General features: G+C 44.0%; 1 protein-coding gene across 1 annotated transcript in view; it reads left to right on the top strand.

Moving 5' to 3' along the window:
• NEDD1 (NEDD1 gamma-tubulin ring complex targeting factor) overlaps positions 1 to 12,453 on the top strand; it is a 101,322-nt gene that overhangs the window by 63,054 nt on the left and 25,815 nt on the right. The window contains exons 9-11 of the mRNA XM_040344232.1: positions 7,003 to 7,134; positions 9,529 to 9,576; positions 10,250 to 10,452. Coding sequence (XP_040200166.1) covers positions 7,003 to 7,134; positions 9,529 to 9,576; positions 10,250 to 10,452 — 383 coding nt within the window. The remainder of the gene's footprint in view (positions 1 to 7,002; positions 7,135 to 9,528; positions 9,577 to 10,249; positions 10,453 to 12,453) is intronic.

Raw genomic sequence — 12,453 nt, 5'->3', positions numbered from 1 at the left:
TTAGCAGGTTTTTTTCTGGGGGGTCACAGGGGACATGCCTAAAGTTATGCACTGCATCTGGCAAACTAGTCACATATCATAAAGATAGGATGGCTCTATATGTATTATTCCCCATAAGATGTGACCTCCCTTGTAGTGTTGGAAAAGCATTGAGTGGGGCCTGTGTGATATAAAAATATATGTGTGTGTCAGAGAGCTGTGCTTACCTGCAAGCCTCCAGGCGATGCTCCATTCAGTCTTCCTCCTCAGAGCCTGCAAAGCAGGCAAAACGCTGACCTCCTCATGGTTCCAGGCTGCAGGCTGCAGTTTGCTGGAACAGAGAGGTCCCTTCCTCCCAAACCCCCCCCCTCCCCCCCCCCCCCCCCCCCCCCTGTCGGGAGGGGCATTTCCTGTTTGAGATTGCTGGGGGGGGGAAGGGCGGGTCAGTGGCTTAAGGAAGGGGCGGCCCTTCCTTGTTTGTTCCATTCAATACTTTGGAACGGGGGAGGAAAGACCAGAACGGCAGCACGGGGCGCCGAGGACTCACAGTGGCCAGAAAGGATATTGCAGTCTTCAGAAGACTGTTTTTCAAGCCTAGAAATAGGCTGTTTTCTTTTCCATCTCATAGTTTTTCTTTGCAATACTACTCAGGGGGACAGAATGTTTTTTTCTTTCCTGGATTTGAAACAAAAACGAAAAAAAAAAAAAAGTCATCTAGGGGAGAGGCAGCATTTTTTATCCCCCAAACAGGTGTTTGGGCAATTAACTTTTATAGTTCCAAATACCAATAGGTAGCAGGTGTACCTTGGTATTGTACCATAGGCATCCGGAGAGTCTAAGGTCTCGGACAAAGTTATGCCGCTGCTTTCCCCACAGGGAGCCTTGGGGCCATCGGGATCTGGGGCTGGAGCTGGCGCGGGTCAGTCCAACCCTAAGATGGTCACGGACGAGGTATTACTCACCTCTTTAAGAGAGATGGAGAAAAGAATGGGAAAAATGATAGCCACAGCTATGCGGGGCAGTAAACGGATTAGATCTCCGTCGCCCGAGCGCAGACCCTCAGAAGAGGAGGTCCTTTCCTCAGGGGAATTGGACGACCTCTTGGACAAGGACCAAGTAGGTTCAGGGATCGAAGATCCGGATACAGAGGAGTCTGGAGCAGTCTCCCAAGGGGAGAGCTGGTGGACTCAAGCCTTAACGGACTTGGTCCATAAATGCATTCAACTTGCCAGTACCAGATCTCCAGGTATCTACGGTTTCAGCTTTGGGCTCACTGAGGGCGCCTCAAAGCAATGCAGTATTTCCGATCCACCCTCTACTAGAGGGAGTTTTGTTCCAAGATTGGAACAAGCCAGAAAAATCTTCTTACCACCTAAAAGATTCTCTGCCCTATATCCTATGGAAGATAAATTTTCCAAGAAATGGGCTACTCCTGCAGTGGACGCAGCCATCTCATGTATTAACAAATCATTAACATGCCCTGTAGAAAACATACAGGTATTCAAGGATCCAGTTGATAAACGCTTGGAAGCACTACTTAAGAACTCCTTCACTACTGCAGGGGCAGTAGTACAGCCAGCCGTGGCTGCGATTGGGGTTGCTCAAGCATTATCGGATCAGGTTAAGCAGATGCTTAAACTTATTCCTGCCCAGCAGGCAGAATAATTTTCGGATGTCCCTAAGGCCATATGTTTTACAGTAGACGCAATTAAGGATTCTATCCAGCAAGCGTCACGTTTATCGTTATCCCTTATCCATATGAGAAGACTCTTATGGTTAAAAAGCTGGGAGGCCGAGCCCCCATGCAAGAAGCTCCTGGTAGGGTTCCCCTTCCATGGAGGAAGACTCTTCGGAGAAGACCTAGATAAATACATTCAAACCATTTCAAATGGCAAAAGTACTCTCTTGCCAACTAAGAGGAAGTTTCAGGGGCCTGCGTTTAAACGACAGTACTCCCCTGGGCAGGGGCCCTCTAATGCCAAACAGTATCGACGGCCTCCTGCGAAAGCAAACTTCGGCTTCAACAGCAAATCACAAGGACAGGCTGCTAAAGGCAGAAAGCAGTGGGTTCGCAAACCAGCAAACCCAGCCCCCAAGCCGACCTTATGAAGGGGCGCCCCCACCCACGAAGGTGGGGGGAAGGCTGCGACTCTTTTCAGAGGTTTGGGAAGCCAGCATTCCCGACGAGTGGGTACGGTCTTCCGTGGCCACGGGCTACAAATTAGATTTCCTAAGGTTTCCTCCTCTTCATTTCCAGGAGTCGAGGATTCCAAACGATCCGGAGAAAGGAGCCGCATTAATGTCGGCATTAGATCAGCTACTTTCCCAGGAAGTAATAGTAGAGGTACCAGTCCTGGAACAGGGGCTAGGTTTCTACTCCAACCTATTCATCATCCCGAAGTCCAATGGAGATGTCAGGCCAATTTTGGACCTAAAGATGGTAAATACATACCTAGAGATCCGCTCATTTCGGATGGAAACCGTGCGGTCAGCAGCTACCACACTCCAAAAGGACGACTTCATGGCGTCCATAGACATAAAGGATGCCTACCTTCATCTTCCAATTTATCAGCCACATCAAAGATATCTACGCTTCATGGTGGCTTCGCGTCACTTCCAATTCGTGGCGCTTCCCTTCGGGTTGGCTACGGCCCCCCGGGTGTTCACGAAGGTCCTAGCTCCAATCCTAGCCAAACTAAGGATCCAAGGGGTCACGATCCTAGCATACCTGGACGACCTCCTAGTCATAGATCACTCGTCTCCCGGCTTGGAGCGAGCAGTGGCCCTCACGGTCCAATACCTCGAGAAGTTCGGCTGGGTCCTAAATCGAGAAAAGTCAGCTTTCCTGCCCACAAGGCAGTTGGAATATCTCGGCATGAGATTAGACACAGAACAACAAAGAGTGTTTCTACCTCTGAGGAAGGTCAAAGCCATCAAGGAATTAATCCTACTGGTTCTAAGCAAGAAGGAACCGACTATTCGCCTATGTATGAGATTACTAGGCAAGATGGTGGCCACATTCGAGGCGGTACCATACGCCCAGAGCCACACTCGCATCCTGCAGGCAGCCATCCTGTCAGCATGGAGCAGAAGGCCGCAGGCCTTGGATATCCCGTTGCCGCTCTCATCAAGAGTCCGACAAAGTCTGTGCTGGTGGTTAGACCCTCAGAATCTACTGAAGGGGAAGTCTTTCAGCCCAGTGGCTTGGAAGATAGTGACCACAGACGCCAGCCTGACGGGCTGGGGAGCAATTTTGGATGGTTGCACTCGCCAAGGTACTTGGGCAACGCCAGAGAAGCAGTTGCCCATCAACATCTTGGAGCTCAGAGCTGCTCGACTAGCCCTCAGGGCTTGGACGTCAAAATTGCAGGGGTTCCCGGTGAGAATTCAATCAGACAATGCCACGGCCGTGGCATACATAAATCACCAAGGGGGAACCAGGAGTCAAGCCGCTCAGAGAGAGGTGAGCTTGATTCTCCTATGGGCAGAGGCTCATGTGCCCTGCATATCGGCAATATTCATTCCAGGAGTGGACAACTTTCAGGCGGACTTCTTAAGCCGCCAGACTCTTTTGCCGGGGGAATGGTCTCTGCATCCACAAATCTTTCAAGCACTCTGCCAAAGATGGGGAGTGCCGGACGTGGATATCATGGCATCGAGACTCAACAAGAAGCTAGACAGGTTCATGTCCCGCTCAAGGGATCCGATGGCCTGCGGAACCGATGCGTTGGTTTGCCCTTGGCATCAGTTCAAACTTCTTTATGCGTTTCCCCCGCTCCAGTTACTACCCCGCCTGCGGCGCAGGATCCGGGTGGAGCACATACCAGTCATCCTGGTAGCTCCAGCATGGCCCAGAAGGGCATGGTACTCACTAATCTTAAAGATGGTAGTGGGAGACCCTTGGACTCTTCCTCTACGGCCAGACCTGCTATCGCAAGGTCCGATCCTCCACCCTGCCTTACGGCATCTAAATTTGACGGCCTGGAAACTGAATCCCTGATTCTCAGGGGTAGAGGTCTGTCTCAGAAAGTAATCTCTACCCTAATCAGAGCCAGGAAACCGGTCTCTAGGGTGATTTATTACAGGGTCTGGAAGGCCTATGTAGGCTGGTGTGAGTCCAAGCGATGGCTTTCTCGCAAATTTACCATCGATAGAGTATTAAGTTTTCTCCAGCTAAGAGTGGATAAAGGATTGGCATTAAGCATAATCAAAGGACAGATTTCTGCTCTGTCAGTGTGGTTTCAGCGGCCGCTGGCCACCCACTCGCTGGTTAAGACCTTCCTTCAAGGGGTCTTACGTATTAATCCTCCAGTTAAATCCCCGCTTTGTCCGTGGGATTTAAACCTTGTTCTGTCAAGTTTACAGAAACAACCGTTTGAGCCGTATGGCTGAAATTCCTTTGGTTTTACTGACAAAAGGGTTAGTATTTTTGGTCGCCATAGTTTCCGCAAGAAGAGTATCGGAACTGGCGGCCTTATCCTGTAAGGAACCATATCTTATTTTTCATAAGGACAGGGTCGTTCTCCGCCCTCATCCTTCCTTCCTACCGAAGGTTGTATCCAGTTTTCATTTGAACCAGGATTTGGTATTACCATCCTTCTTCCCTAAACCTACTTCCAGAAAGGAAGGGTTGCTGCATACCTTGGATATCGTCAGGGCCATGAAGGCCTATCTTAAAGCTACAAAGAAGATCCGGAAAACAGATGTGCTGTTCGTATTACCGGATGGGCCCAAGAAGGGGCAGGCAGCTGCAAAGTCCACCATTTCTAGGTGGATTAAGCAATTAATCACTCAGGCCTACGGCTTGAAAGGGTTGCCTCCTCCAGTATCATTAAAGGCTCATTCTACTAGGGCCATGGGCGCCTCCTGGGCAGCACACCACCAGATCTCTATGGCTCAAGTTTGCAAGGCGGCAACCTGGTCTTCTGTCCACACGTTTACAAAGTTCTACCAGTTGGACGTAAGAAGGAATTCTGATACAGCCTTTGGGCAGGCAGTGCTGCAGGCTGCAGTTTGAGACCCTCGGAATCCGGGGGCTCCTCTTTTTTGAGTTAAATTTAAAATTTAAGATTATTTTTCTCAACTAAGTTGGATTTATTATGATTTGAGTATTCTCTAAATTAAATCCTTTTGTCTTGGAGATGTTCTCCCTCCCCTCATTGTGAGCATTGCTTTGGGACATCCCATATAGTAATGAATATGCCGCTCTGTGTCCCGTGATGTACGATAAAGAAAAAGGGATTTTTAATACAGCTTACCTGTAAAATCCTTTTCTTGGAGTACATCACGGGACACAGAGCTCCCACCCCTCTTTTTGGGGACCATTTTGGGAGGCATACTGCTTGCTACAAAACTGAGGTACTCCTCCTATGGGAGGGGGTTATATAGGGAGGGGCATTTCCTGTTTGAGATTGCCAGTGTCAACACCTGAAGGTACTCCATATAACCCATATAGTAATGAATATGCCGCTCTGTGTCCCGTGATGTACTCCAAGAAAAGGATTTTTACAGGTAAGCTGTATTAAAAATCCCTTTTTTAGTTTTATAGTTTAACTATTTCCTGCACAAGGACGTCATATGATGTCTTTGACTTTCAGATATCTTCTTTTTCAGTCTGGGATTCTGTGCACCATAAGAACGATCATAGCGGCAGTTTAGCCGCTTGATCATTCTTACAGGTGGCGGGAGGGGACAACCCCCCTCCAATGCTTCTCTGGGCCCGCCTGTGCGATCGAGGACCTGGAGAAAGAAGCTGCCAGATGAAGAGGGCAGAGATTTCCAGTCTCTGACTGTTGGAGGCATGGGCGTGACGTTATGATGTCAAATCCGGGCTGTGGATATAAACAAAGCTGATATCTCAGCTGGAACGCATCAGAACGTTTTATTTATTTTTTTGATCTGATGCTTTCCAGCCTGGAGGAGAGTTGTGGGGTCTGATAGACCCCACATCTCTCCATAAAGAGGACATGTTGTGCACCATTCCTATTACAAGGGATGTTTACATTCCTTGTAATATGAAAAAAAGTGTTTAAAAAAAAAACTGTAAAGAGTGTAAAAATAAAAAAAGTAAAATAAGCAATACATTTTTTTTTTTTTAAAGCGTGTGTAGCAAACGCACACGTAAGTCGCGCCCGCATATGTAAACACTGGTCAAAACCACACTTATGAGGTATTGCCACGTGGTTAGAGTGGGGGCAACAATTATAGCACTAGACCTCCCCTGTAACTCTAAACTGGTAACCTGTAAAAAAAAAAAATTGTCGCCTATGAAGGTTTGTATGTACCAAATTTTGGCGCCATTCCATAAGTGTACGCAATTTTAAAGCGTGACATGTTGGGTATCTATTTACTCAGCGTAACATTATCTTTCACATTCTACAAATAAAATTGGGCTAACATTACTGTTTTGTTGTTTTTTAATTCATAAATTGTTTTTTCCACAAAAAAGGCATTTGAAAAATTGTCGTGCAAATACCGTGTGACAAAAAGTTGCAATGACCGCCATTTTATTCCCTGGGGTGTCTGCTAAAAAAAAAAAAAAAAAAACATATAATGTTTGGGGGGTTCTGAGTAATTTTCTGAAGATTTTTACATGTAGGAGAGGAGTTTTTTTTAGAATAGGCCTGGTATGGAAGTGGTTAATCTTTGTATCATTTATTCTTGAAAATAACAAAAAAAACTTCACCTTCCTTGTTAATCACTTTCACAATGTTTAATCAGTATGAGACGGACAGCAAAAAAAACTTAACAGGAGTTCTCTATTCAAAGCTAGCTGTTTTATTAGGTGTGGTTCATTGATGTACTTTTAGACCTGATATGAGTTACCAAAACTTTCGAATGAGACAAGTCTTCTAAAATAGGCCTGTAATATTTGCTTTAGTAGGGTAAGTAGATAGTTCTTTGTACATTAAGACAATATCTATAGCTCCAAAATGTTTCAGGTAGATTTACCTTTAGAATTGCAGTTCAGTTTACACCTCCAATGTTGATTTACTGTGTTTTTTGTTTTATAATCCTCTCAAGGTATGCCACGTAGCACAAGTCTTGATGTAATACCATCAAAAGAAACAGATTTTTCTAAAACTCCAGATTTGAAATCTGTAGATACGTTTGGGCGAAGTAGTTTAGGAGATATATTCTCTCCTGTTCGTGAAGGTAATGTCCTTTCAATGTAAATATTATCATGCTCAGATGATTTTTGAAAATATCTTGTAAAATGTAAAATATTATTATTATGTATTATTATTATTATTATTATTATTATTATTATTTTAATATATCATGCAGTTATGTTTAATTGCTTTTAGTTTGGGCTTGAGGGTTCTATTTTTTTTTTCTTGTATACATATATTTTAGCGATTTTGTGTGTGGTGTTTTTTTTTTTTTCCCCAGTAAGCTATAAATGTGCAAAAAAGGAAAGTTCTAAATTCCCTGCTAGTATGTGCTATAAAAAAAAAACATTGGATAAACATTCATAGCTTTAAAGAAATTCTTTATTGCTAAAGAAATATGTTGACATCAGGATAATAAACTCAGAAAACATATACCAACATGTATAATACTAAACGCAAATGTAGGGGATTACACAACCAAAGAGCTGATGCCTACCCAAAGACAAACAGTTTTTTATTTTATTTTTATTTTTTTATGGCTGCCGAATTGATCATATCTAATTACATTTATTTTATGAACAGCGTGATCAAATTAACCCAATGTTTAACCTTTCACTGAAAGTAGCAGCAGTACAGTTTGGAAAAAAATGATTTGATCCCCTACATATTTTGTACGCTTGCAAAGAAATTAAGGGTCTATAATTTTTGTCATAGGTGCATTTTAAATGATAGCGACAGAATATCAACCAAAAATCCAGAAAAAAAACACGATGCAAATGTTATAAATTGAGTTGCAGTTCAGGAAGTAAAATAAGTATTTGATCTCCAAGCAAAACATGACTTTGTGCTTGCTAACAAGCACATTAAATTGAGAGGACTAATCAGTGTACCACATGAGCATGTGGGAGCCAGAATTATTGTTGGTTGGTCGGGGATCAAATACTTATTTTACTCACTGAACTACAACTCAATTTAGAACATTTGTATCATGTGTTTTTTTTTCTCTACAAGCAACGGCCAGGATTGTCGGGAAGAGGCCCTTGTCCCCATCAACATGGTGCTTTGGGGTGGGGGGCGCAGTGCCCCCCCTGCCCCAAGACAAAGACATAAGTAGGAGTGGATAAGTCCCAGCAAAGGGGTATTCTGGTCATCAGTATGTCGATCTGCTCCTGCAAGGAAGAGGTGCTTTGCTCACGCTTGAAAAAGGAGCGCAGCTGCCGTGTCGTCCTCAAGAAACTCGCTGCTTTCTAGTGACGTCATCCCTTCTCTCCTGCATACCAACTAAGCCTCATTCTGAGTTGTCTCCACCGTGGCCAGCTTCCTACTACCAGCGATGTTGTATCGAGCAAAATGCCTCTTGCTCACAGCAACTGATCGACATACTAATGACCAGATTACCCCCTTGCTGAGACTTATCCATGCCTACTTCTGTCTTCTCAAATGTTAGTTGCCTGTAAGTGTTAATAAACTTGTCCTATATCTGCACCCAGAGGCGCCTCTCTTCTTGTGTCTTCTGCTAGAAAGCTGAATATGAAGAGGAACTTAATCTTTCAGCATGACAATGACCCAAAGCATACATCCAAATCAACAAAGGAGTGGTTTCACCAGCGGAAGATCCAAGTTTTGCAATGGCTTAGCCAGAGCCCAGACCTGAATCTGATTGAAAATCTGTGCAGTGAGCTGAAGAGGGCTGTGCACAGGAGATTTGGAGTGTGGCAAATATTGCCAAGTCAAGATGTCCCATGCTGATAGACTTATACTCAAAAAGACTGAGTGCTGTAATAAAATCAAAAGGTGCTTCAACAAAGTATTAGTTTAAAGGTGTGCTCACTTATGCAACATATTTTTTTTTTTTTTTTTTACTTCCCTCCACCTAAAAGATTTCAGTTTGTTGTTCAACCAAGTTTTATAGGTCACATTAAAAGTGGAAAAAAGTTCTGAAATTTATTTTCTTTGTCCCATTTTTTTTTTTTTCCATCACCGAAACCTGACATTTTAGCAGGGATGTGTAGACTTTTTATATCCACTGCATGTACTCTTTCCAAAGTGTTCACGAAAACCAGCCAACAACTCCTTGTGAATTCAACACTCACTGGAACATAGGGCTGTCATTACAACCGCAGAAACACCTGTGACACAAGTTTATTCAAATTGGGTTAAAAGCACAAATAAACATATACCGATGCAAAACACTCGCATTCAAAGCCGCTTCTGACCCAGGATCGAGCAGCAGCAAGACATCAGCACTAGAAACTCCACTGCAATGCATTTCGTCCCATCGCCAATTTCAATTTCCTTAATACAGCACTGATACGATTCTCACAAAACAGAAATGTGCAGCAACTCTAATCCACAAATTTTCTTAATGTGAAATCAAAATAATGATACCCAACATTTTACGAAGTTTATTTTGTAACAATTTTGTTTTTTATTATAGATGCATTATACTTTAAAGGGATGGATGAACTCACTTCTAAAGGAAATGGTATGTGGACTCCTTTTTTATAGTTATTTTACACTCTGCTATTCTTATTTTATCATTTTGATTTAAATTTTCCCTGTATTTGGTGTTTGCAAGAATATCCTAAATTAACACACTGAGAACCCTGTTCAAAAATCTTTATCTTTTGAACTTTCATAAAAAGCCATTTACTAAGGGACATATAAAACTGGCAGCATCATTTTTGCATAAGTGATTGGGTCATAAAAAGAAAAGAATGGTGAATTGCTAAAATGATTTGCGGTTTGAAACATTGCATGTTTTCAACCCTATGGAGCCTGTATTATTGACTCATTTTACTGATGGTTGGTGTTTCCCTTAAACAATATGGGATATTCAGTGAATAGCGGCAAAGTAGACTCATGTTGAATTTTCAAGTGGATTTCGTTGGTGAATAGGCTTTATAAATGTGATCAAACTGATAATCGGTGATGGTGGTTTTATAAATATGCACACAAGACTGTAAATACCCTTGGTTAAACAAAAAATTTACTTTGTGGGAAATGTCCATTTTGGGCAAGTTTTTGTCTTGTATCATAGTTCGTCATTATTACTACCGTAGTTTTGTTTTGCTAATTTTAGCTTTAAATTTGCTGAAGCTGTTTTTTTTTTTTTTTTTGTAGCTAACTTAGAGCTGGTATTTTTGTTTTGCATTTAGATCTTGATTTCTTGGCTCAGTTAAATTCCATGCCTGCCACAAGGCGACATCCTGTTGGTGCCAGTTCACAAGGAATGCATTCCTCTCCATTGCACTTAATTATTGGAAGCCCAATTAAAGAAGAAGATGAGCCACAAAATGTAGAGCTTAACGCAAGAAGACCGTATGTTAAAAAGCCAGATTTAAGAGAGAATTTTAAACGGGTAACGCATAGCAGTTTTATTTGACTGTTACAAGGCTTAAGCCTTGAAAATTGGTCCTTGTGTTATCACGAAAGGCATCCTTGCTCTGTGTATCTTTGGTTAATTTGATTTCCTTTCTGCAGCTAATGACCATAACATTAGGAGAAAGAGGTGGTTAAGTCTACAACATAAATTCAATATTTTGTCTTTGATTTTTTGTTAAACATCATCTTCCTAGAAAATTGGTGCACTTGGCATAGTACAAAAGAAACATATATGTTTTTTGCTTAAACTGATCAACTCCTGGTCAGGCAAGGCCACCTTCTTAACCACTTCCCGCCCGGTCAATAGGAGATTGATGTCCGGGAAGTGGTTGTGAAATCCTGACTGGACGTCTATTGACGTCCTGCAGGATTTCATGCCGGTGGGGGCGCGCAGCGCGGCGATTGGTGATGTGGGGTGTCAGTCTGACACCCTGCATCTCCGATCTCGGTAAAGATCCGGCGGAGGCTCTTTACCACGTGATCATCCGTGTCCAATCACGGCTGATCACGATGTAAACAGGAAGAGCTGTTGACCGGCTCTTCCTCACTCGCGTCTGACAGACGCAAGTAGAGGAGAGCCGATCGGCGGCTCTCCTGACGGGGGGTTCGTGCTGATTGTTTATCAGCGCAGCCCCCCCTCGGATCCCCACACTGGACCACCAGGGAGTGCCTCCCCCCAGTGCTCAATAGAGCACAAATAGAGATATAAAAAAAGTTTTAAATGCAATCGATGTGCCCAGCAATGCCATCAGTACCACCCCTCAGTGTCACCCAGTGTCCATTAGTGCCCAGTGCCCAGTGCCCACCCATAAGTGCCCATCAGTGCCGCCTATGAGTGCCCATCAGTGTCGCCTATGAGTGCCCATCAGTGAAGCATACCAGCGCCGCTTATCAGTGCCACCTCATCGGTGCCCAACCAGTACCGCCATATCAGTGCCCATAATTGAAGAAAACTTACTTATGTATAAAAAAATTAACAGAAAAAAAATTAAAACTTAATTTCTTTATCGTACATCACGGGACACAGAGCTGCATATTCATTACTATGTGGGTTATAGAGTCTACCTTCAGGTGATGGACACTGGTGTAATCAATTAAACAGGAAGTTCCCTCCCTATATAACCCCTCCCCTACTGGGAGTTCCTCAGTTTTTTCATCAGTGTCTAAGGTGTTGGTCACGAGTTAACATGTGCTCTTAGGAGCTCCACTGGAGGGATCCATGCTGGATGTAAAAAGCCTCCATAAATCCGGATCCGTCCAAGGTGCTTCATAGCCAAAGTGGACGGTACCCGGGCCTCGGTACGAAGAACGAGGTTTAGCCTATAATGCCTCTCTGCGGAGGGCTGGATCCTGGGTTCCAGAACTTTGTGCCTTCTAAGGACCAAATGTTTTTTCTGCTGCCAGGGTGCTATATAGGTCCAGGGGTGTGGTGTTCCTGCCATGGACCCCGGTCCCTGAAGGTCTAGGACTATACCCACGGTGAAGGGGGAAGATTGGGCCTCTTGCTTGGCAATACCCTGCAGCGTGGAAAGGTAAGAGAGGGACCTACGGGACTTGGTTCGACAGTAGGTCTTCTGTAGGGGACTATGGGTCTCGCCTATATTATGTTTTTATGCATGGGCAATGTAAACCACAATGTCTTTTGAGACGGGATGGCTCAGGGCACCCATATACCTCCCCTAGCCGGCATGTAGCCTGGGCCACTATGTCTGTTCAGACAGGATGGCTGTAGTACCCATATATCTCCCCTTGAAGGGGCTGGTACATAAAAAAAAAAAAAAAATGCCCTTAATCCTATGCAAAGCATTGTCTTCCATGAGTAGCTACAAGTCTTATCTGTTTTTCCACTACTATGGGCAGTAAAAGACATGCCTGATGTTTTCGCTTACCATGCTTTCCAAAGACGGAAGCTTAAGTGTTAGCTGGTCTATTGTGCGTCCCACTTCCTCAGCTTCAGGCTCTACCATGTCGCACGTGC

The sequence above is a fragment of the Rana temporaria genome, chromosome 3, assembly GCF_905171775.1.
Source record: "Rana temporaria chromosome 3, aRanTem1.1, whole genome shotgun sequence".
NCBI classification, from domain to species: Eukaryota; Metazoa; Chordata; class Amphibia; order Anura; family Ranidae; genus Rana; species Rana temporaria.
Note: the sequence above shows the minus strand (reverse complement) of the source record. Positions and strands in the feature narration are given on the sequence as shown.